Genomic DNA, 25642 nt, shown 5'->3' with positions numbered 1-25642 from the left:
TATGATATGATTGGAGATGATTAACATTCTATTATTTAGATAGCTTAGAGTACTGAAAATAGAGATAGGAAAGAAAAAAAACCTATCACTTAGGATGTCAATATTACAAGCATAAATTTGTTTGGCTTGTTCATCCAACGTTAGGGGGCCATGGTGGCTCAGTGGTTAAGACGCTGAGTCAGAGGACCATTAAGATCAGCAGCTCGGCAGTTCAAAACCCGAAAGCGCGAGCAGCCTGACGGAGTGAACTCCCGTCAACTTATCCCAGCTCCTGCTAAACTAGCAGTTCGAAAGCATGCAAATGCAAGTAGATAAATAGGTACCACTTCGGTGGGAAGATAACAGGGACATGAAAGGAGCCCTCTAGGGTGTTCCCCAGGCAACAGTGACATCACCAGCAAATCCTTTCAATACCGAAGCACCTTGGTGGGTGCTTCTGACATGAAAAAAAAAAAAATCCAACGTTAACTATAACAACTGCAGCAACTCACATCAAAGTATTGGTTATATGATAATGGTTTTGATCTTAAGCTAATTACTTAAAATCTCCACTGGATTGTTACTATATATAGTGTTTTTGACTCAGTCTTGACTCCTGGTGACTGCCTGGACAAGTCCCTGCAGCTTTCTTGGTAAGATTTAGGAAGTGGTTGGCCCTTGCCTCCTTGTTCCCTGGGCTGAGAGAGAGGGACTGGCCCAAAGTCACCCAGATGGCTTAGTGCCTAAAGCTGGACTAGAACCCATGGTCTCCCAGTTTCTAGCTTGGTGCCTTTAAAGTTAAAATACCTAAAAGTAAAAGAGGAGGAGGAGGAGGAGGAGGAGGAGGAGGAGAGCAGCAGCAGCAGCAACCGGTTTATGATTTCCCCCCTTTTTATACATTTAGCAAAGGCAGTAGCCTTAAGACTTCCTTCCGATATTGCGGGGTCTTTGGCAAGCAAAGGTTACTCTGCTATTCTTGATCTTGGCCAAGGACTGCAATAGCTCACCAGTGGTTGAGCAACCAGTAGGGTATACATCTTGCCTTGTATAGCTGCTGACCCTGATTTGACTTGTCTGCTTGGATGACATATTGATGCATTAAAGGCAAGTGGCTCAAAGACTTCGGAATAGCTGGACATTCCACAAGAGATGCTATTTCTTCTCCCGATTTAAGAACAAAAGTCCCAAACCACACCCCCAAATCCTCATTGAACTAGCCCTACCAGTCAGCTGAGGCAATGTTTTGGTTTGTGTGAATTCAGTTTCAAGAAGAGGAGGCTTGATCGAAGCATCCTGCATGAGACTTCAGATGTCTGTGGCTGTCAACTGGTATTTATTCTGTAGAATGCCACTTTTCCCTACGTGTCCCAAATTCATTTTCCTCATGAGCCGTCTACTGTTGCGACCTTAACTGACATCTGTGTACAACTCTTCCGCATTATGGTTTCAGATAAATCTAATAAAGACAAAGTAAGTGTTCAGAGCTTTTATTTCTGGTGTCCCACTTTCAGAAACCTTCACACAACTTTCTGTTTTGTCTGTGTTGGTTGCATTCTCTTGGGTTGTTGAAAAGGTCCATTTTTTCAATTTACATTGTGGTTACCTTTGTAAGAACTGTGGGGGCAGAGCTGCGGGGGGTATTTTAGCTAAATTCAGCCACCTTCACCTTCCTAGTTAGAGTACGTTCGTGTCTGTGCAAATGTATGTGTATAGAGCTTGAGAAGTTGATAAGTGCGTGTGAATGGTTGCAGCTGGAGCAAAAAATTTCTAATAGCAAGTGTGACAAGAAATGAGATTTAAAGGTCTGTAAGTAGGATGATTGAGATTGTAACTTAGAATTCACAGAGATGGATGCTGCTTCAAGTAATTATTGAATCAGCCTGTTCACCTTTAAGAACATTTTGGCTATTATCTGGCTTCATATTGTGACAGTAAAGAGGGTAATTCAACTTAGTAAACTTTTCTTAAATAAATCAAGGCCTGGAAAAATGTAATTGCTAGAATCAAGATGGTTCTCTTAAAAAGTATGAGATTACCTTTCTAAAATTGATTACTTTTACAAAGAACATTATTTATTCTGTTGGATATATTTATTTTGGATTTTGGATTTTTTCAAAGACATGTTTTTGACCGCTAATGAGTTCTGTGTTAAACTTATTGCCAGATTTGTCTTGTTTTTACCTATTTAATTTATTGTTTTATGTATCAGATTTTCTTTTGTAAGCTGTTTTAAGTACATGTTTTAACTAGTAAAGGAATTACCAAACACAATCTTGACTATAAATATGGAGGACAAGATTTAGACTTGTAAAAAGACAGACCTATAGAAAGAGAACATGCTAAAAATAAAAGGCATTCCATGTGTTATATGTGTTTTAAGATTTCATTCTAGATATGCTGTCTTGTTTTATGGGAGAGGTATTACAATGTATGTTTTTTGAGCTGCTGGATATAAGGGACACCTACAAATATTCACAAATCTTAAAATACCATGTTGGGGCAACCATTTTCATAAAACACTGCAGCAGATCTTTGAGTTGACCAAGCTTTTATTCACCAGGAGGACCACTCTGCTAACAAAGTAACAAAGCTACTTTGTGCTAACCAGTTTTAGCAACGTAACCAAATTTGTGGCTGCCATTTTTTGAGATGCTTAACTTTCCCTTTGTTGTTGTTTTCGTGGTTGTTGTTCCTTAGGTCTTCCTCACCAAAAATGACCCAGCAACTGAGAGATCTGCAGTTGGCCCAAGCTAGAAAGCAACCTGGACCGTCATCTCCAAATGCCGCCAAGAGGCTCTATCGGAATCTCTCTGGAAAATTCAGAGTTAACTACATGTCATTTGATGAAGGAAACCTAGCAGGAAAAGCTGAAAAGGAGAAGCAGCGAAAATCCTACCTGGTAAATAGATTGTACCGCCTGGTCCGAGCAAGTAGATCAGTGGGTTTTTAGAATGTTTATGGCCTGTTACTCCAAGATAAAGGTGTACAAAGGAAACATGATCTTCCATCCCAACGTCTCATTCATTGAAAGTTTATCTTGGAGTCTACCTTGGCTTCCCATTTCCTGGCTCATATAACATGGTGGTGGCTTTGAGAAGAGGGAAGCAGCCAAGCTCCTATCAAAAGCCATGAGAAAGCTTTTGTTTCATGAGAATCGGGGAGGCAAATACAATTGGGTTCGATTTGAAAGTAGGTCCTGTTCCATTAATACCACCATAGGACATTTGTTTTGTACATCTAGTTGTGAAAGAGTTTGGGCTATCTGTCTACCTCTTCCTGGAAATGGGAGTTGAGGAGTTCCTAAGGCCAAATCTCTTCCTGCTCTTGAGGGTTGGGCTGAGTAACTTTCCAGTACATGAACCCAATGAGAGTAGATGCAGCCTACAACTAAGCTTCCCGTTTCATGTCCTTTCAGGCAGTTTACCCTCACTGATTTGTACTCTCCACCCCAATAAAGTGTTCGATACATTGCACATATTGTGTACTGCACAATAAGTTAGATTGTTAAGGAATTTCAGTGTAAGAGCATCATGCTAGAAGAGAATGTGAAACAGCTCCTTGATAGGTAGCAAGCTTTGCCCTTTTATTGGCATTTGATTTCAGAGTTTCTCTAGCGAAGTTATCAAAGTTGGCTTGCTTAGTAAGCGGATGGGACTGTTCACCCCCGGGTGAAGTTTCCATGCTTTGTCACATTCTTGGCTTGCAGTTCTGTTCATTGTTGCTCAATGCTCTGAATAGTGTTGTGAGTACAGTCAACGCAGTGCAAATTGCAAGTGAGGAGGTGACCATACAGTATTCTGCAAAGGCTGGCTTTTGGAGTGACTTAGCCCATCTTCCTTTTCCCCATCCCAGCAAATGTATGTGAATATGGTAAAAGCAATATGAGATAAGGTCTGTAGAATGACTGGTGTAGTTCAGATCTAGCAGGATGGTGTGTCTTTCCTCCTCTCTGCAGTTTCAAGGCAATGCTGCGCTCTTTGAGGCTGTTGAGTTGCAAGACCTGGATAAGGTACAGGAGCTGCTCAAGCAGTACAGTCTGGAGGAACTGGATCTTAATACCCCTAATAGTGAAGGTCTCCTGCCGCTGGACATTGCAATCATGACCAACAACTCACCCATTGCCAAGACACTGTTGCTGGCTGGAGCCAAGGAGAGTCCTCACTGTAAGTCAGAAGCTCTTATGACCCTTGCCCTCTTCAAGCTCTTCCTCGTGGATATTCTAGCAATTCTCCCCTCCTTAATTTCCTGCTAATATGAGCTATAGAAATGCTGCTGTTCTTTGAACAATGGAAAAGAGCAAGCATTTAAAAGTGTAATTATATAGGAGAGGATCTAAACAGCAAGAGCCATTATGATGATATCATTTAGATGCCGCTGTGGATTATTATAGGTGCAGCCTGAGCTACAATTTCAATGGTCGTATCTTTCATGGTTGCAAGATGTGCGGGGGAGAGTTGACTGGTAGAGAGGTTGAACCATGTCGTCATGAGAGATAGAGAGGTGCTTTCTTGGATGAGATGAGATTCAACCAATTTTGAGGCATGCCATTACAACTGGAAGCCAGTGCATGAGGAGTACATGACCTGAAAACTGTAGTTCTGAATCGGATGGGGTGTTTGAGATGCTGCTGTGAGCAAATATTGGAGGAAGACTCAACTGTCTGCATCTATGTTTGGTTTTTACATATAAGTTCCTGGGGAGATGATCCTTTGAGCAGATTCATCCATTGGAAGAGGTGGGACAGCAGCACAAAATTCCAGCTCTGTTGCTTATAGTTCTGGGATCTACCACCTGATGGCTGTCCTCATTGGCTCTCAAGAACTCACCATGAATAGAGCTGGTTTCAGGTGGAAGAAGAGAACAATGAGGAGGGCTGTTTGTCTTCAGATTTCTGCCTTGGAGCAGCAGGAAAATCTTCAGCTCTAGTTATTGTGGGTGAGGAAACTGGTGTCCTGCAATTAGGGTCAGGAACAGAATGCCCTTTCTTCTGTCAAAGCCTTCCTCTGAATGGGAACAGAAGGGGGAGTGACTTTGAATAAGCGTTCTGCAGCCTTCTTTTCCTAGCAGGGTGACATTGTGCCTCAAGTTCTTGTACACCCTCTCTAAAGAGGTTGTGCTGGATGCAACCCCTGACATGTCTTCTTGCTGGGTGGCCCACAGAGAGACTACCCAGAGGCCTAGCTGTCAATATAGGTAATAATGGGAGCTCAGCAAAAGGAGGCCGTGAACTCTGAAAGAGGTGTGTCTTTCTTTGCTACTCTTGCCTGTCAGGCAAACGAAGAGATTCCAGGGAATAAAACATCTGCCCTCTAAATCTCAATGGGGGTCTTCTCCTCTTGTTCATAGTGCACGAAGGTTGAGCAAGGGGCAGGTACCTCACACAGACCGCTTGTGAAGACTGGGCTTCAGCTGTGGAACTTTTACACGAGGCTGCTCAAAAAGCGGCAAGAAAGCCAAATCTGGCCATCTCCTGTGTGGTGGGACATTTATCTCAGATGCTACCTGTATGTGCTTCACCCAATGCCCAATTGGTGGTTCTTTGTGCTGCTGTTGGCCAACCTCAATGCACTGCTGCTTATTAAAGGTCCCGGCAGCTGAGCTGGGGCAGGTTGGGGTGTGTGCCTGTGTGCAGCTATAGAAATGATTTTTGTACAACCCACTCCAGGAGTAAAACTGGAAGAGAATGTAGTGACATGGCAGCAGAGCATGAGATCTACCGGAGTACTTTAATAATGAATTCATTATGATAATCAGCATGAATTAAACATGCAAATGCGAATGATGCTGATGCAGATTTTAGAAGATGAAAACATCAAAATCCAGTAGGTGTTTTGTTGTTGTTGTTCAGCAGAGAAATGCAAAAGCTTTCACGTTGCTTGGTGCTAATTCAGGTAGGAAGGAAGGTCCATTTTTCAATGTTGTTTTTCTCTGAATAGACGCAGGAAGAAAATCACAGCTGCTTTCTTCCAACTGCAAGATTTATAGTTTCAGGAGCGTCCAGGTCCAGCATTTATACTCTTCTGCTCAATAAATAAATGGTCATTCTGATCAGGAGTTTCTTCACTTCTTCTTCCTCCCCCTCCTCCTTTTCCTCTTATTATTATTGTTGTTGTTATGATCATTAATCGTAGTAGCAGTGGCATACCTTAGAGTACATTTCCAACTTGTTATCCAAGAGCTTGTTTTGAACTAGAAAGCAGATCTTGCTGGTTGCGCTGGCCAGAGATGGACAACAGATTCTGTCCACCACCTGGTCTCTAAATTTGCAAGAAAAAGGGGCCAGAAGGAGTGGCTCTGGTTTTATCTAAAAATTTTGAATCGCAGACTGTCTCCCTGACATCGCTTAGGAAATAAGGATTGGGGTGAACTACTTGGATTTGCAGAATATTTATTTATTTATTTCTGTCTCAAGTTTATATAGCCGCCCATCTCACAAACAGCCGACTCTGGGCCGCATACAAAGAGCTAAAAACAATCAATAAATACATTAAAGGATATTAGAAAACCAGCCAAAACAAAGAATATTTTTTCTTGCTAGGCATGGGCCGTTCTGTAGTCTAAAGCCATATCTGAATCCCTTCAGATACGTAGAGGGGATTGATCCTTGTCTCCTCTTCCTTTTTCCCTTAATGTTTTCCTTTCCTTTCCCCATCTTCCTTTTTCTCAAAGTTGTAAGCCTGGAAAGTCGGTCTTTGCACCTGGCAACCCTGGTTCGGGAAGCAGAACAGCGGGTTAATGATCTCACTGCGCAGGTGGTGAACGAGGTGCCCAACGCGGAAAGCTCAGAAAAAGAGAAGCAGCTGAAGGCCTGGGAATGGCGCTACCGGCTTTACAAGCGCATGAATGCTGGATTTGAGCACGCACGTGAGTCTCTGGAAGGATAGGGCCCTACGCACCGCCATTCAGAAAAATCAGGAATGGGGGTAGAACTGTTGATCTTTTGGACTGTTGGAAGAAATATGGCATCCTTCCAAATTAACAATCAGAAGAGTGGAGGCAGGGTCATGCAAGCCAGCACCCATGTATTGGGTTAGAATCCACCATGTTGACCATCTCTAAGAAGCATGTTCTCTGTTCTTCTTCTTGATGTCAACAACTGTAGATGTAGTGAGTGAGTCAGAATATTTATGTCTCTTGTTCTTGAAGCAAGTCACTATTTTGGAGAAGGAGTGGCTAGATGACAGGAGGTTTCCCAATCCTGTTCCAAGAACCCTTTTGTTGAGCAGAAGTTTGAAACCACGTAGTTCTCCTGAGTGTACCGCTGTGCATTAAGGGAGATTAAGTTTCATCATGGCAATTGGTGGCTTGTAATCAGCGTGTCTTGTGGAACACCCGAAGATGAGTCAAGTAGCAGCAAGCACTGTTGGCAAAGCAACCTCCACTTCCCAGTTCATTTGACTTTGAAAGGAAAATCAACTTCCAATCCTAACTGACATAGTTATAATGGGTGTGATATTGCTTGTATCGCCAGCCAGCTCCTTTTGGGCCCAACAGATCTATTTAAAGGACTCTCTGATGCTGTGGGGAGAAGACAGAAGAACTAAGGTCTCAGAAGACTTGAATCCTTGGGGGAACTCTGACTTGCCTATCTTTTGTGATGGCCTTCTTAGCTATTGTCTTCCAAAGCAAGATGATTGGTGATTGGTTAAATTAAGATAATTTATTTCAGGTCATAGACCAAATATAAATTCTCTTAATTTAACCAACTGAAACTTTAATGTTAAAACTAGGGATCATGGATGTCATTTTAAGCTTCCCCTATTTGACTGCTTAAGAGCCAGTTTGGTGTCATGGTTAAGGCACCAGGCTAGAAACTGGGAGACCAGGAGTCCTAGTCCCGCCTTAGGCACGAAGCCAGCTGGGTGACCTTGGGCCAGTCCCTCTCTCTCAGCCCAAGAGCCAATCAGGCGTGGTAGGAGAGTTCTAGTCCTGCCTTAGGCACGAAGCCAGCTGGGTGACCTTGGGCCAGTCCCTCTCTCTCAGCCCAAGAGCCAATCAGGCGTGGTATGAGAGTTCTAGTCCCGCCTTAGGCACGAAGCCAGCTGGGTGACCTTGGGCCAGTCCCTCTCTCTCGGCCCAAGAGCCAATCAGGCGTGGTAGGAGAGTTCTAGTCCTGCCTTAGGCACGAAGCCAGCTGGGTGACCTTGGGCCAGTCCCTCTCTCTCGGCCCAAGAGCCAATCAGGCGTGGTATGAGAGTTCTAGTCCCGCCTTAGGCACAAAGCCAGCTGGGTGACCTTGGGCCAGTCCCTCTCTCTCAGCCCAAGAGCCAATCAGGCGTGGTAGGAGAGTTCTAGTCCTGCCTTAGGCACGAAAGCCGGCTGGGTGACCTTGGGCCAGTCCCCCTCTCTCAGCCCAAGAGCCAATCAGGCGTGGTATGAGAGTTCTAGTCCCGCCTTAGGCACGAAGCCAGCTGGGTGACCTTGGGCCAGTCCCTCTCTCTCAGCCCTAGGAAGGAGGCAATGGCAAATCACTTCTGAAAAACCTTGCCAAGAAAACTTCAGGGACATGTCCAGGCAGTCTCCAAGAATCGTACATGATTGAATGGATAAAAATAAAACATTAACTGGCCCAGTTGCATTGTATGAAGGACTCTATTGTCCAGTACATTCCATAGCTGGGCTGTCTGCGGGTGACGTCAAACAAGTCAAGATGGTGTCCATGACCGCTAACTTTTTTTGACTGCTAACTTGACAATGGGAAGAATTAATTTCATCTCCTGTACAGGTTCACTCTTCCTGTTTCATTGCACACAGATGTATGGAATGCAGTTGTATTTATGTTGGCCTCACTAGGTAGACCAGACCAAGTAATCAACTCCACAGGAAGGCTAAAACTACTTTTATTTGAGACTGTCCATAATAAAAGAACCTTGCATGCCTAATTGTGCTATGCCTCCTCCCCCTAATACTCCAATGAATTAGGGAGGTGTCTGTTTGAGCCGCTTACCAATGCTGTCTGCCTGTTGTAAGCTTAAGGTATGTTTTTCCCCTCATTGCTTTGGTAATGGAGTTTGCACATCTCTGTTGAGGTCATCTTCCTTACTCTCTACAATTTCCTTTCCAAAATTTTTGTTTGTGTTCATTGTGAGTAACAATTAAGTATTAATTGCCTTGGATTAAAGAAAGAAACGTTCCTTTTGTACATCTGGATCACTTTTCCTGATATCTGTGCTATGTTCCTCCACCCCACCCCAGGGGTTCCAGATCCACCTACAAATGTCCATCTTTCAGTGGCCAGCAGCACCTCTGTAGAAGTGTCTTTTCAGGAGCCCTTAAGCGTCAATTCAGCTATTGTCACCAAATACAAAGGTAAGCCTTTTGGTGTCCCAGCAGTGGCAGCGAGCAAAACATTCTGAGCATGAAACTTGAAATGTTTTCAACCCTTCTTTCTATCCCATTGCTGGCCACAGTCAGTTAATAACCTGAATCAATGTCATCTTTTTTTTAACATAATAGGTTGTTCTGGAAACACAGTATGGAAAAGGCCTTACAGGTAATCCTCAGCTTACGACCACAACTGGGACTGGAACTTCAGTTGCTAAGCGATTCAGTCATTAAGTGAGGCATCATGTGACCATGCCTAATTTTATTACCTTTTTTGCCGTGGTTGCTAAGCAAATTACATGGTCATTAAGTGAATCACATGGTCGTTAAGCAAATCTGGCTTCCCCCATTCATTTTGCATGTTGGAAGCTGGCTGGGAAGGTCACAAATGGGAATTGCTTGACCCCTGGGATGCTGCAACCCTCGTAAATACATGCCAGTTGCCAAGCACCCGAATTTTGATCACGTGACCGCAGGGACACTGCGACGGTCATAAGTGCAAGTCTGGTCTTAAGTCACTTTTTTCAGTGCTGCTATAACTTTCAATGGTTATTAAATGAATGGTCGCAAGTCAAGGACTATCTGTATTCTTTCTGGGAGACAGGAAGAAGGAGCTGTAATTTATTGGAGTGCCCAAATGGATGCAACTCCAGATTTGGATTGTCACTTTCTGCTAAAGTTTTCAGTCTTTCTCCTTTTGGGGTTGCTCATAATTCTTCAGACTGCTGATTGGTCCCCTTATCACTGAGCACCCTTCCTGGTGTTCACACCTGCTTCCAGAAACATAGACTTCCCTCAGTTTTAATCTGTGTCTCCTGTCATCGTAAGGTTGGCTTTGCAAAAGCGCTTTCCTCTGCTGGTCATCCCCAAATCCTTTTTCTATGCCTCTTCCTTCTCTCCCCCCTCCATTTCCTTTGCTTAGTCCATCTGTTATCCTCTATTCTTTTTCTTTGCTCATCTCTCCATTCCATCTCTGTATGCTGAGATAACAGTTCCCATAATCTTATTTAGAGATCTACATATTTTACCCATTAGACCAGGTCAACTTTTCTAAATAGCTAAAAGATGCGTACGTCCGGTTGCTGTTCTCGCTTTTAATTAATGCCTCCCACCCCAACTTTCAAACTCTTCTGGCCCTTTTTCTCAGACATTTTTCCAGGGTGCACAGCTGGTCATGCAATAGCTGGATTTTCAGTTTCACAATCAATCCCCTCCTAGCAGCTGTAACGTCCCTGGCAGCCCGGATCACTAATCAAACTGTCTGCCTGCAAAGCCCTCCTTCCCTGCCCCCCAACGAACGGCTCCCAATTACTGACCAAGGGTTTCTCTTCTTGTGATTGCAGTTGAGTGGAGCTGCTCCCCCACTTTTTCCCCACCGCTGGGCGAAATGGTGATTGACAAGCTGAAAAAACTACACATCACCATCCATGGCCTTGTCTCGGTGAGTGAGTGTGTCCCTGTGCGGGGTGTTGAACCTTGAGGCTACTTCAGGGCCTGACCCCAACTGACCCCAATCCTTTCTCACTCCAAAGATGTAAGGCCCTTCCACAGTGACCTTCTGCCCACCCCACAGCAGGCCGATGAAGATTCCCAAAAGCTTTCAGTCTGCTTTTTGTAATAAATGCACCCATTTGAATGACTGGTATATTTTCACCCACCGCAATGGATGTTGTAGTGACTGGCATGTAAGGTGCCCATTTTAAGATCTGTGAAAAAAAATTGTGGTGGGTTCAGGACCTAATATATATCATTTGCAAGGCTGCAAGGAGAGCCCTGATTCTCTGTGTTAAATTCTATACTTAATTTGGGACTATAAATTCCAATTTCTGTTATCTTTCCATGTCAGGTAAGTGCATTTAGCTCGTGGCTTATTGCAGAGGTGTGAATGATCATAAACGTTTAGATCTTCCAGAGTATCGGGGGACCATCCTGCATATTTTATCAGTGTTCTAGAAACCTGGATGCTTTCTAGCAGCCCTGAGTGCCATTTGGGTGACTGGGGGAGAGGTGGGGGGAAAAAAAAACTAGAGCTGAATTAAAGCTTTTTCCTTTTGCGCCGGGCTGCCTTTTAATCCAGTTTGCTGTGACAATTGAAACGACGGGGTCATGTTGTCTGATGTGATGACATCACTCACACGGGTGACAAAACCCTATCAGCCATCACAGCCATTCCAATTAAATTGCTGGGTGGACGACCGAAACCGTGGGAGCCAAGAAGGAAAACGACACCAAGGAGCAGCAGCTGTCTGAGAAATAAAAGGCCAAAACCACTGTGGGCCCCTGCCAACTTTTAGCAAGAGGCATGAATGTTCTGATCATCTCTTTAGATGATTGAATGTATTATTATTACGGAGGTGAACCTCAACATTAGAAAGCATCCGATACAGCCCTGGTGGGAGTGTTTTTCCCCCCCCTTTTTTTCAAGTGTGTGTGTTTGTGTCTGTAGGCTGCAGTTACCGTTTCCCCATGGAAAAGAATGGGCTCAATGAGAGGGGAGCTGAGATTTTCAGTATTTATAGTTTGCATAGCAAGGAACTTGGATCTCTGGGCTGCAGTCTTGGTGTGCTGGAGATGCTGAAGGCAGCTCTATTCGCTCAACCTTTGGACTGATCGTTTCTCTTCACTAAGTCATTTCTGCCCATTGCGGTTCCTTCATACACCCCTACCCCAGGACAATAAATCAGAAGCTGGTTCCTTTCTCCCACCATGCACACACACAGCCATCGAGCCCTTCCCACCAGCTCCATGGCTAATTGGAAATGAGGATCTCTGGCTCCACTCTCATCTTTGGAGTAATGGAGTCATAGACTGGCTGGGCCCCCTCCCCTCCTCTCCCCCATTTTTATCTCTCTGGGAACTGCAGGGCCCAGGCAGTGGTCCCCTCCCGTTGTGTGGTGGATGGTTTCCAAGAAAAAAACGGGAGCCAGGCTTCTGAGCACACAGCATGAGAGGAAGGAGAGATGAGGCCAGGGGACGTGGACATGATTTTGAAACAAATGGCCTGTTAGGAGGCAAAACAGCAGAAACGGCTGCAGAAGCTTCAGCGCAGCACATGCTCCCTAATGGGGAAAGCAGCTTCAGGAAGCCAAGTGTCCGACCCCATGGAACAGTCGATCCGCTGACTTCTTTCAGCTTCTGCGGCTAGATCCCAAAGCAAAGTTTATTTGATTTATTTGACTCATACCCTGCCTTTCTACTCCAGCAAGGAGCAATACATTTTGATGACGTATTTGACAATCAATCAAGTGCCCAGAGTGATATCCCTGCCAGTGGGAAACCGGGCTGTGGGAAAGAAAGGAGGTGGATACTGATAGTGCTTTGCTAGGGGTGGGATGCTCCAGTTCCCTCTGCAGGGTGAGATGAAATCATCCAGGTCAGTGTTTTTCAAACTTGGCAACTTTAAGATGTGTGGACTTCAGTTCCCAGAATTCCCCAGCTAGCATCCTGGGGAACTTTGAAGGGGTGTGGTCTTGGACTCCCAGAAGTTGAAGTCCACACATCTTAAAGTTGCCGAGTTTGAAAAACAGTGGTCTAGGTGCTGAAGAAAGAATGAAATCAACTGAATATGGTTCAGCAAGGTTGAGATGCTGATGTGATTTTACCCTGTTCTAGCAGGAAAGAGGAACAAAGTCACACAGCCTAACACACTTATTTTTGCATCCTAAAGGCTCTCCCTGAGCATCACACTTGGCCAGCCTCCTGTCAACATTTACAAAAATCTTTGAAGGTGCATCTGTTGAGTTAGTTCTTGACTGTTTTACTATACATTTACCTGGTTAACTTCTTTGACATGTTTTCAAAAAATTATTAGCAACTGTTAAATGTTTATTTCAACAGAAAGGCCTGTTTCTAGTCCACCTTTCTGCTCAAAATCTGTTACTATTTTGACATCCTAAATAAAACCTTATCACCAGGTTGAAATATAAGAGGTCATATAGCATTCAGCTTTAAACCATTTTTCTGTACGTGTGCCCTTAAAACAAGACTTTGCCATCTACAGTACCTCTGCTGGTTGTGAGATAGCATCTTCCAGGACCAAAAGTAATAATTTTAGGGAGGAGGGCAAATCATGATCATGGTAAGAAGGCCTTAAACTGGTTTGAGATCTCTGGCCTGAATGCAGGGCTATCTGTGATTCTTATACACCTATATACAAAGTGTATAGAGTCTAGATAGAAATCTGAAAAAAGAGCAGCCATTCAAAAATTTGTACCAGCTGCTTTACTCTAGTTTATTTATTTATTTATGTATTTATTTATTTTACTGAAAAGGTTTATATGGCCGCCCATCTTAAACAACTCTGGGCAGCTCACAACAGCTTAACAGTTGCTTAACAAAAAGGACAGATTGAGTGGGTTCAGTAAAAATGCTCTAAGGTGGTGATTGTCTTCACTATGCCCACAAAAGTTATTTAGGTCACTGTAGGTCATGATGGAAAACAGCAGATTACTATACAATGGGAAGGGATAATGAAAAATATGCTCTATATTGCATAGATGTTTTGCTTTAAGGTCCTCATCTAGGCTTAATTATTTTTATTCCTTCTCCTTTCCTCACAGGGTACAACTTACTATGTCCAGGTATCTGCCTACAACATGAAGGGCTGGGGACCTCCACAAACTTCAGTACCACCTTATGCCATTCCCTCAAGTAAGTATGAACATCAGGAAGCATCATATGCCTTAATACTCTTTTCATGGAGACTCCAGAGAATGACATTTCATATAGAGATAAATAGAGAGTGTTAAGAATCCTTCAGGTGTTAAGCTTATGTCATAATAACCTTCTGTGGACTACTTAGAGACCACAGTATCACAATAGCCTGGAGAATCCATGATCAAAACCATAGAATAATAACTCAGAATAAAGTTTGGGTGCTTAGTTAACCAGATTTGAGATACAGAATAGCTGCTTATGTGTGGGCTATTGCATTTAGTTTTAAGTCATTTTCCGATGTAGGATCTTAAATATAAGCCTGCTATCTATCTATGGTGGTTGTCAGATAACTGCTTACAGGGTCAAAGGGCAATGATTTTAAGAAGACTCAACTAAAATCACATTCTGAATTTGCAGTAACTGTGTCTGCAGTAAATGTGTCAGACTGGGCCCTTCAGATTTGGTTCACTTACTATTGGAGGCAACTGTTGAACACAGCCAAGACTGGCACATGAATTATTGTTTGCTTCCACTTTTTTAAATCTCCCCTAAATTAAAAACAAAAGAACCCAACTTCTGCCACATAAAAATGCAAGGCACCTCCTTGGGTGTTTTTAAAATACCCAAAAATAGCACTCGGCTTCAGACAAAATTAATAGTGCTGAACTTTCCATGGAAAACTGTAGCACAGGGGAGTGCATAAACCACTGAATGTAAAGCTAATGTAATGTCTTCTTCACACATTTGCCTGTGCTGTTCAGTAGCTGTTCCCCCTCATAACTAAGAAGCACAAGGAAGATGTCCTATATGTTTACTTGTCTAGATGAGTTTGCCTGTCTCCATTGGTCTAAAGAACCTTCTGCCCAGGTGAAGCCCAGCAGAAGGAATGAGGCTCTGAAAACAGTGTGAAGATATGACCTTGTTTGTTACAGTGATGTGTTATCTCCTGCTGGTGGCATCACCCTTGCAAATAATTCCCACCAGTAGTTACTACTCTTGGGTTATTGTGTCTGTATTGCCCAAGGACAGTTGCACTCCTTGTCTATGACCTTGGAGGAAACACAGGGTTAGGTGGTATTTCTATGTTCCCAAGGCTAGGATGTGCAAGAAATATGCAAAATGTAAGAATTAGGATATTAAGAATCCCACAATTCATTAAAAAAAAGTTGTCAGAATTTTGGTTTTGTGGACATGAAGAATCATTTAAAAACCCATGAGTTTGATTCTAAGGTTTAAGGAATCTGTATCATTTCCTGTAGCTCCTTGAAGTATAGCCATGTATAAAATAGCAAATATATTGGCTATTTCTTCACTGGTATGGTTTATCTATACCAATGGGTGCACCATTGGAACACCTGAAAGACCAGGTTAGGGACAGATCATCATGGAAAAAATCTATCTATGTGGTCTCTAGGAGTCAAAAACAGCTTGATGGCACATAATCAATCATCATAATAGTTTATCTGGTTTTCTGTGCTACAGAAAGTGAGAATCTCAGTGCAGAATTTGGATTTATTTAAGCCAATACTATTATGAAGCCTTAGTCATACCATACATGTAATCTAGAGTAACATCTTCCATCATTCAAAGCCAAGATCCTATTAACACTAACCTGAAACATGGAACTGAATTTTATTGTTTTACTGTACTGCATCCTTTTCTAACCTGGTTTCCTCCTGATGTCATGACATGGGTGATGTAGTCCAATGCATCTGGAGACAGCCTGGTTTGACTGAGGTTTTTGAAGGTATGAGCCCATCTTTTGGCTCTCTTTCTATATTTGCTTGTTTTTCTGCCCCCACAACCCCAAACCTTCAGAATGAAACCAATAAAAAATGTCAGTGCCCCTGCTGATACAATCTAGCTTAAGGAAGGATTTGACCTAGTCAGGAAAGGCCTTGTGATTAACTTAAAGGCACTCAGCAAACCATCTTTCTTGCCACTAACCTCTTTATTTCAATTCATTCCCACTTCAGACTGGAGAGAATATGATGGAAGGGCTCCGCGTCAGAGAGGACAAGCTGAAGCTCTGGACCACCTCCTCAATCAGATGAAGATGGTCCACCAACACTGTGTGTGTCATGGTGAGTCCTATCCAATCCAAACAAATAACTTTTAATGTAATTGAATTCAGCCCCTAAGGATTCTATTATTATTCTCCCTGGGCTACTTGTAAACATCACGAGTGTTTAGGAAGAACCATGTAGGAGGCAGCAGAGGGAGAAAAACGCTGGGGAAGGAAATGAGTTGAACAACCATCAAATCAACTGAGGCAAAAGACCCAGGCTTCCAAATTGAGTTTAGAAACTATTTGAGATGCTTGAGTTCCTAGCATGCCGAAGCCTCTTTTTCTTTCAACTGTCTATACCTGAGTCTACAATAAAATACATTTCGATCAGAGCCAAAACACTAAAGTGGGAAAACAAGAACTCCTTTTAAGGTGAAATGGTTAGGACAGTCCATTGACCAACATTTGCCAAAATGCATATGTTTGGATGACGTAAGCTATAAATATTGTTTATCACTGAACATCCTCATTCACACCATTGGCTCTGCTCCCACCCAGAGAACAGCTTTTGTTGGTTGGTTTAAGCCAGTGGCTTCCCCTCCTTGGCCACTTCCAGATCTGTGGACTTCTGCTCCCCAAATTCCCCAGCCATTGTGGCCATTGCTGAAAATTCTGGGAGTTGAAGTCCAAACATGTAGAAGTTGACAAGGTTGGGAAATACTGTCTTAAATGTAATATGTCATCTGCTGTAGAGAAAAAGGGAGATTGCCTTGATGGAAATATGCAGGACCTGGTATCTTGACAAAGGGGGCTGAAACATTCTTTTAAGTCCTGGGAAACAATATTCAGAAGCACTTCAGGCAAGCACTTCTTTGATTCACCAAGAAGTGGAAGTAAAGCACAATCAAGTTTGTGAGATTCTGTTATTATAGCCAGTTTAGTAAAAGTAGTTATAGTCTTCCTGTGGAGATGATTTTCTGGCCTGGTCCAACTAGTGGGGCTGACATCTGCAAACTACTTCCAGATACAGCCAGTCACAGGGCATTTCTGTGGTTTATTGTAGGTTTATTTATGGGGTGCTTTCTAGTTAATCATGTCCAGAGGTACTGTTTAGATGACAAAAGTACATTTAAAACCAATTGTGAGCAGTTGTTTCCAAAGTGTTCAGGTAGCAAAGCAGCGGGCATGAAAAAGCACTTTTACTGATGAGCCATCCTGGCAGCTTGTGGCATTTTCCAGACATGCTTAACATTTTACACAGTCACAGTTGTTAAAGGAATCATTGGAAAAGGAGAAGAATAAAACACAAGAATGGGGAAAACTGATTATCACAGCCAACAAGGTGACTTTTTGGGAAGTGTGGGATCAAACCTTAATGACTTACTGGTGCGACGTCAAGAACAGCTTGGCCAAATAGACAGAATAGATTAAATCTAAAAAGTGCAGATCCAGCTACTATTTTTTTTCCCTTTCCTCTGAATTTCATTTGGAACCAGTGAGACCAAGTTTCCATATCTTTTAATTTTCTGCTGCTTTAAATTAGAATAATTATGATATCCCTCACAGGGTTATTAAGATGACTGCAATAAGAAATGTAGTGTACAATTAAAGTAATATACATCATTTTAAATTATTCTTTACTATTCTTATCTTAAAGATATAAGTAATGTGCTCAAAACTGGTTGTCACTTGTCTGTTAGCTCACAAATGTTCCTTTCCAAAGCGGAAAAGTTGGCTGTAGAAATAATGTTAGAAAATGGAAGGAGATCCATAAGTAGCAGAGGGGGCAAACAAACTAAGCTGAAAAACAACAAGATTTCTGCAGAATGGCGGTATGGAAGAAATGCAGATGTTAGAAGAGCTGAAAAGAAAGTAACAAAAAAAAAGGTTAAAGTGAGAAGATGCTAAGAAGTCATCACCAGATAGTAAGTGCAGAGTTTATTTGATTGAAGGCTACCATGGACTTCTATGGCAGAAGTCCATAATAGAGAGGGGAACAAGGAATGAATTTCAGATCTTGGTTTTAACCCACTAGCCATGTCTATAGCTAAAGAGAAATAATCAGCTACTCTGAATATACTAAAAAATCTTTATTGGGGTCACTTGAAATACTTCCTGTATGTCTTCTGTATCTTATGCTGACTTGGTTTCCTGCAAGGCTGACCATATGTCCCGTTTTGAACAGGACAGTGCCATTTTTTTAACATTTCCAGACTGTCCCATCGTTTTAACATAAATGTCCATTTTGTCCCATTTTCTTAAAAACCTTACTTAAAAATTTGAAAGTTCCCGCGAACCTGTCAGAAGGCAGTCTGACTTTGAGTGGAAGGAGGGGGAGCTCAGCAGAAACGGTGGGGAAAAAGCCGCAGAGCTCAACCCGGCGGGAAACTTAAAAAGAAAAAAACAGGATCAGCGGATAGGCGGTGATCAAAGGGCAAGCCGACTGGCTCCTGCCTTGAAATGGCATGAAGAAAAGAACGTAAAAGCACAGCCAGAGGAGGAACGGCTTGTCGGGGACAACCGTTCCCTAGACTCTCCAGCTCAGCCTTGCCTCTCGCAAATGAAGGAATCCGAAGATTCCCAGCCCGAGAAAACCGGAGAAGTTCCTGCCTGCTGATCCAGCCCCTCACCCAGCCCTGCCCCATTTTGCCATCCCAATCTCCCGTTTTTGTCTCAAGGAAATATGGTCAGCCTATTTCCTGCAGGCCCTGCACATTTTGTATAGCCAGAATTAAGGGGGGGGGGAAGCAATAGTGGTTGTATATCTAATAGTGTCTGCATGTTCTCCTTGATTTTCAGAGCCCTGTAAGAATCAACCGCAGAGCAGAAAACACTCCGTCTCCAAAAGTCTAAAGTATCTCTTCCATCCTGGCAGCAAATTTTTAAAGACACTGAAAAGGTAAGAAGGCGGGTGGGTCTGTGCACCTACTCCCATGGCTGTTGAATTTTCTATTGAGTCTTTGACTTTAGTATTTCCCAGACACTCCAGGAAGAAAGGGGTAGGATGGGGAAAGGTGCCCCTCCATTACCGACAGTGAGAGCATCCTTCTCAAAATATTGTCTCTCTTCCCAGGGGCCTGTATCTCGCTTCCATATTCTACAAGGATGACAATATCCTGGTGACCCCTGAAGACCAGATCCCTGTGGTAGAGATGGATGACACCTATTCCTGCTTACTTATGCAGGACTTCCTCTGGTTCACCAAGGTGACACTTGTTTTTAGCGATTTTAGAATGTGTGCCATGATCAGTAAGTCCTTTATGGCAAAGCCTCCTACAGTAGTGAAAATGTGGAAGCCTCTGTTTTTAGATCTATCTGTGTTTGGAACCAGACTTTCCTGCTTAAATTAACATCTGGAGACATGAAATATCATCACCCTCACCCTTGCCTTAGGCACTGTTAACCTAAAGTAGCTCCATACAACAATTAAGGCTGTTAACCTGGTCTAATGAGGTACAGAAGAAGACGACTGTTTTAGGATGTTTTAATTTGCTGTTATTGAAGACATTTGTGATGGAAGAGCACTCGCTTATGTGAAGTGAAGTCCGCTGAAATACGCCCATTTAGATCTTCCTATTTATATGGCTTTTTAGAAAGCTACTTTTTTGCAGAAAAAAAGAGATGTTCAAGAGCTGATCTTGCTTCATGACAGACCTCATACTGGGGAAGAGCCTGGGAATCTTAGCATGACTTGTGCAAACCCATTGCTATGCTTGTTTTAGGTGTCATGCATGTGGGATGAAATCTTGTGGCTGCGTCAGTGCGTTACCGTCTCCCAGTCTTCCTGTTCCTGTGTTCTCCAAACACGCTTCAAGATGCTGCTGGCCATCTCACAGATGCAGGTAAAAATAGCATCTTCCAGATAAAACAGTTCCAATTTTAGGACACCACCCATCCAGCCCATAATTCATACAAACATCTGCTGAGAAGTTCCTCCCGTGATGGCCTTAATGGTGAGTATTCAGGCCAGAGATCCCTTCGGCTAGATGGATCAAAGATCTTGGTACCTGAGTTACCCAGGAAGTGGATGTGAGATTCTATAAATCTTAAGGTATTATTCAAATATGTTTCACTCCCAGACCATACTTTGCAAAGGAGGTAATACCTTTGCATTATTGGGCATAATTATGGACATAAGTATCTTAAACATTGGATCCCTAATATTTAATTAATTAATCAGTGCAATGAATAGTAAAGAATTGTGTTGTTTTCTTACAAAGGAGAAAGTGAATTTCCACTTAGATATGAAACTGTATTTCATGCCTGCGTACCTGTAGAAGATATGCCTAGGAGATATCTTCTAGAAGATATCTGAGTCTGTTGCCTCTCTCGGTTGCCATGTAGGGTCTGCTAGGAATCCAAGACCTGGGACAGGTCTTTTTTGAGCCCATCAAGGACAAGCAAGGCAACATTTTGGTTGTAACCCTAAAAGAAGTGAAGACCAATCAGACCTTTGAAAGTGTTCGCTGGGTCCCTCTCTCAAAGCTGCAGACAAGCCGCAAGTCCATCTCTTCTCCAGAAGAACCTACAGCTCTGGATGTCCTGCTCATGACGATGCAGGTAACGGATTGTGGCTTCTTCATATAGAAGACAAGGCTCTCCCTGAATTATTGAGGAAAAGTTGCTTTTTAATGGCAGGACCAATGATTTGCACAGAGGAAGTCATAGAGGTGGGCGATCTCTGCTAGATGGGCTAGAGGAGACCTCTAGCCTGGATTTTGGTAAGATGCTTTAGTCCAATTAGAAAAGACCAGCAGCCTGACAGAATTCAACAGTCTTATATTTAGATGCTATTCATTGTTCAGGACAAAATCCCGACATTAAAAATACATTTAGGGGCTAAGCCCTTTTGAAACTTGGCTCCTATTAAGCTCTCTTTAGGCAGGAAACAGAGTGTCTGCCAATTTAGTTAAGACAGCATTGTGGTCTGCAGCATTATGTCCTTTGTTGCTTACTTACACATGGTATGTGGCACTCTGCAGAAACAAAAGAATGGGTTTCCAGTTGTCGACATTTCCATCGGGGATTCAGTTAATTATTGTTGAGACATTTGCTGTCTCTGCTTCCGGTCACAGTTGTTTTCCCAATGCTTTGAGCAGGTCTTAGCCAAGAATCCTTTCTATGAATGCCTAGCAATTCCTTCTCTTCCTGACCCCTCTGGATGTTCCTCTCTCCTTCCACTTCCTTTTGCTTGGCTAAGTGTCTCCAGCAACAAAAGGCACTCGAGCACCTGTACAAGGGGCTGATGAAAGTGTTTATTCAAAGCTGTTGCTAGGATTAGCAAAGGCCAAACTGCTAAAGGGCTAGTTCAACGCTGTCTCTGTTCCTCCAGATTGCAGCACCAGTCTGGCCGTTTCTCACAACAACACTCTCCTCTGTAATGTTCCCGGTGCCTCCTAGCCTTACCAGTCTGTCTCTGAGGACTTTGGATGCTGGTTGGAACCTGGAAACTGCAGACAAAATAGCTCAGCTCAACTTTTAATTCAAGCCACACAAATTGTTCAGTTTTATCTGCCTCTAATCTAACTTCCTGTCTTTTAACTCTGGATTAGACTCTCTTAAAGCAGCTGATAGTAACTTTAACCTTCCTGTTACATTTCCCCCCTCTTTCTTGGATTTCATTGAATGTTTTCAGCAAGCTTTACTGGGGAGAAAAGGCTGCCATCTCAATGGCCATTTCTTATTTATTTTTAGGACAAGTTGGCTTACCACCAGAGAAGCAGCCAGGCTCTTCTCCCTGGTCTTTATCTGGGTTACCTGAAGCTCTGCAGTGCAGTTGACCAGATCCGAGTATTGGTGCCTGAACAATTGCCCAACATCTTATGTCATGTGAAAATACGGAGCAATTCAAACATATCTAGGTAGGGCTTTTGAATGAGACCTAATCTTTACTGGCAACCATTGCAAATTACAATTCTACACCTGTTAGGAGATTAGGGTGAGTTGAGAATTTTTGCAGGCTCATCTCTTGACAAAAAAATGCAAATGGAGGAGAGAGGCCCACGACAAAATAATACGCTGAACTGACAGTTTGCCTGCAGATTAGACTGGAAAGGTTAAAACCAGATACAGTCAGGTCATGAACTGCATATACAGTGTGAAATATACAGTTAATAGAATAGACTATCAATTGCACTAGTTAAGCAAAAGGGTAGTCTGCAGCCAGAAGTATGAAAATACCTTCTCTAGAAGGCCAATCATTTGTATCAAATTGTCTGTGGTGGATATTGAGATATTTACTTCACTGATTTCTTCTCTGCATTAATCTGTTTGCCCATTTTCAAGAGCGGAATGGGAATGGCTGCAGAACCTGGCCAGCGTGGAAGAACCCATTCCCACTGAGCAAGAACTGGAAACTTCACAGCAGCGTTTTCTTCAGGAGCTCCAAGGGGCAATCAGAGAGTTGATGCAACTGGTCAACATCCCACTGCATGAGGTAGATCCTAGGTGGGAACCATGTTATGGGGCTAAGGAGAAAGGTACTGTGGATTTTGTAGCATATTTGAACTGGTACCATCTTACTCTTATATATAGTTTCCCTTGACATTAAGTCCAGTTGTGTCCGACTCTAGGGGGCGGTGCTCATCTCCATTTCAAAGCCGAAGAGCCGGCGTTTGTCCGAAGACACTTCCGTGGTCATGTGGCCGGCATGACTACACGGAACGCGGTTACCTGCCCGCTGAAGCGGTACCTATTAATCTACTCACATTGGCATGTTTTCAAACTGCTAGGTTGGCAGGAGCTGGGACTAGCAACAGGAGCTCACCCCGTCACGCGGATTCAAACCGCCGACCTTCCGATCGGCAAGCTCAGCAGCTCAGCGGTTTAACCTGCAGTGCCACCGCGTCCCTATCTTACTCTTACAATTCACAAAAATGAAGTTTAGGCCACTGACAAAGTTCTTTTGGAGTAGCAATTATGTAACCCCAGTTGAGCCCAACACTGACATCTTTGCAGTTTTGATGCAGATTCTTTTCAAAGCCACAGTGGAACCAGTCTTGCTCAAGTAAATCTTGTTTATGCAATGATATAAGTGGCCTGATTTGGGTGCATTTAAAAATAATCCAATTAACCAATGTATAAAAGAGTTTAAATGGTTCTCATGGGGACAATAACCCACTTGTAAGCACCCTCCATGAGATCTCTGCATGAGGGACATAAATCAAATAAATAAATAAATATACATCTATATATCCCCATGACTGGAAATGCCAATAAGGCACATTCTCAATCTTGGGGAAACTTAAAATATTAATTCAGCCAGATCTGCTCACAGCCTCCCACCAGGCCTTAGCATTCAATTCACAACCAACTTTAGAAGCACCTACATGACCAAAGACACTGCACCAGGGGAGGCAGATGGCTGGTGGCAAGTGCATTGGACAGCTCCTTATACTTCTAAGATTCACATCTGTAGTCTGAATGGTGATAAAGTCCTACTTCTAAAGCAGATCAGCTTTACAAATATTAACTAATTCAGATGTATCCTTTGTTTACTTGTCAGGCTCAAACAATAGAAATCTGCAAAACATATCGTTGGAGGGATTTTATTTTAATTTTTGTAAATATTAAATGACCCTAAATGTTCATAATATTTGGATCTTCTTCAATCCAACTAATTCATGGAGAATTTGAATACACATTGGAAGCAGCCATCAAAATATTAGCTTCTGCTGGCATGCAAATGCTCAAGTTCCTTTGCTTCCTACACTGAGTAAAGTGCATTCGTATTCTATATTATTTGTCAGAGCCTAGTGAGAAGTCTATGTAACAGCAGGAAAGTTCAAAAGATCTTTCCAAGACATTCCAGTCACTATAAACCATCTCAATCTAAGACCCCCACAAGAGTGGATTCAACAATATTGATTTTGCCATTTGGGTGGGAATTAGATGAAGCAAAGCCATCTGATTCCACAGCCTTCATTCTACAAGCTAGATTCTTATGTAAAAAAGAACGTTATGCTGTATCATGCCTCTAAGCCTCTTTCCTCAACCACTGTTGATTAATGGATCAAACATGGACTTGGGAAATTCAGATTCAGATCCTCACTTGGCCACATAGTTATTGGATAAGTTTGGGCCAACATCCTAGCATCACAGAGTTGTTGTGAGGACAATATTGGAGGAGAGATCCACCATGTGCCCCATTTTGAATTTTCAAAGAAGAGGTAGTGTATGAATGCAATACTGAATAAAATAAATATGGCGATTGCGATTGTTGGCGCTATACCAAGAAATCCCCTCTCGGTTTCTCTGTAAAGTTAATACATCTTCATTTGGAAGCTTGGACAAAGGCAGTTACAGTGTAAAGCTATAAGTGGCTTCATCACATCAATAAAACATTGCTTTTCCATGTTTGAATTCTTCAGGCCAAAGATTTCCGCCTGTACAGTCAGGAAGTTCTGGATTTTGGAGAACGGGTCTCCTTTCTTCTGCTTCTTCCCCCCTCAGATGACGTGTGTACTGCCCCTGGCCAGAACAACCCTTACACCCCTCGGTCTGGCTTTCTCACCCTTCCTCTTCAGATCTTCGAGCTAGGTGAGGAATGTTGCACAGAAAGACTTCATTCCTTGTCGTTTTATGCTTCTTGCTCCTTCACAGAAACTACTGTCCTTCACCCTTGAGCCCAATTTTTTTTTTCAATCTGTTCAATCATGTCCGATTCTTGGAGGCTGCCTGGACAAATCCCTGCAGTTTTCTTGGCAAGGTTTTTCAGAAGTGGTTTGCCATTGCTTCCTTCCTTGGGCTGAGAGAGAGGGACTGGCCCAAGGTCACCCAGCTGGCTTCGTGCCCAAGGTGGGACTAGAACTCCCGGTCTCCCGGTTTCTAGCCTGGTGCCTTAGCCACTTCACCAAACTGGCTCTCAAATATTTTTAAAGGGGTTTAAAAAGGATGATTCCCTTCAGCGAGAAGGCAACTTCCAATCCTCAGGCTAATTTCAAAAGTGACGTTCCTGGCTGTTCATCAGACATGGGTGGAGAGAGTTAAAGATGGAAGGTGTAGCAGAAAAACAAAACTGACATTCAACTCCTGAGAAAATTTCCTGCATTAGAATTTATTGTCCCCCACCCTCCCGATAGTATATTTTCACTTTCCAATTTCAAGAACGACTGAGAGGGGAACTCTAAATTAAGCATCTGAAACTCTGATGCTGTGCCTGCATAAGAGTCCAGAGTCACTTTTATGGTGAGATGGTCGGTGTATAAATTTAATAATAAAATAAATAGAAAATAAGATTTATTGCGTTGTGATGTTCTCCATCGGCTGTGAATTGAGATGGTGTCAGAAAGATGTCCATGTGTGTACAATAAAGCCTGTAATAACTGCAGCGTGTGCTGCATCAGTCGTCGTTTTGAGTTATCGTACATTCCAACATTTCCCACCTGATTTTGAACCTGCGGGAACCTGCGCAGTTCTGTTTTTCAGGCATTCAGTCGAAAAGATATCCAGTTAAGTCGCAGTCCTTCAAGACGCCATTATATTATTCTTTGTTTTCTTATGCTTTCTATTTTTTAAATCTTTTTTTTTTTGGTCTTATGCTTTCCTATGTGAGATTACTGTGCTTCCTTTCTCGCCTTCCCTAGAAAAAGGACATTTTCCCATGCCATCTCATGTGATGGTGCAAGATTCAATAGAGTACGCTGCAATCAGTTTTTTACAATTGACTCAGGTTGA

The 25642-nt window shown here is 42.8% G+C and overlaps 1 protein-coding gene across 1 annotated transcript in view; it reads left to right on the top strand.

The window, feature by feature from the left end:
* Positions 1–2692: 2692 nt before the first annotated feature.
* The window catches only part of LOC134505399 (ankyrin repeat and fibronectin type-III domain-containing protein 1-like), a 32154-nt gene continuing 9204 nt past the window's right edge, over positions 2693–25642 (top strand). Inside the window, exons 1-14 of the mRNA XM_063315083.1 lie at positions 2693–2878; positions 3935–4142; positions 6640–6843; positions 9175–9288; positions 10647–10744; positions 13863–13953; positions 15936–16043; positions 18767–18866; positions 19041–19173; positions 19690–19809; positions 20312–20527; positions 21662–21828; positions 22253–22403; positions 24337–24505. Coding sequence (XP_063171153.1) covers positions 2693–2878; positions 3935–4142; positions 6640–6843; positions 9175–9288; positions 10647–10744; positions 13863–13953; positions 15936–16043; positions 18767–18866; positions 19041–19173; positions 19690–19809; positions 20312–20527; positions 21662–21828; positions 22253–22403; positions 24337–24505 — 2065 coding nt within the window. The remainder of the gene's footprint in view (positions 2879–3934; positions 4143–6639; positions 6844–9174; positions 9289–10646; positions 10745–13862; positions 13954–15935; positions 16044–18766; positions 18867–19040; positions 19174–19689; positions 19810–20311; positions 20528–21661; positions 21829–22252; positions 22404–24336; positions 24506–25642) is intronic.

Source organism: Candoia aspera, chromosome 14 (genome assembly GCF_035149785.1).
Source record: "Candoia aspera isolate rCanAsp1 chromosome 14, rCanAsp1.hap2, whole genome shotgun sequence".
NCBI lineage: Eukaryota > Metazoa > Chordata > Lepidosauria > Squamata > Boidae > Candoia > Candoia aspera.
The sequence above is the reverse complement of the archived record's forward strand: the minus strand, read 5'-3'. Positions and strand labels throughout refer to the sequence as shown.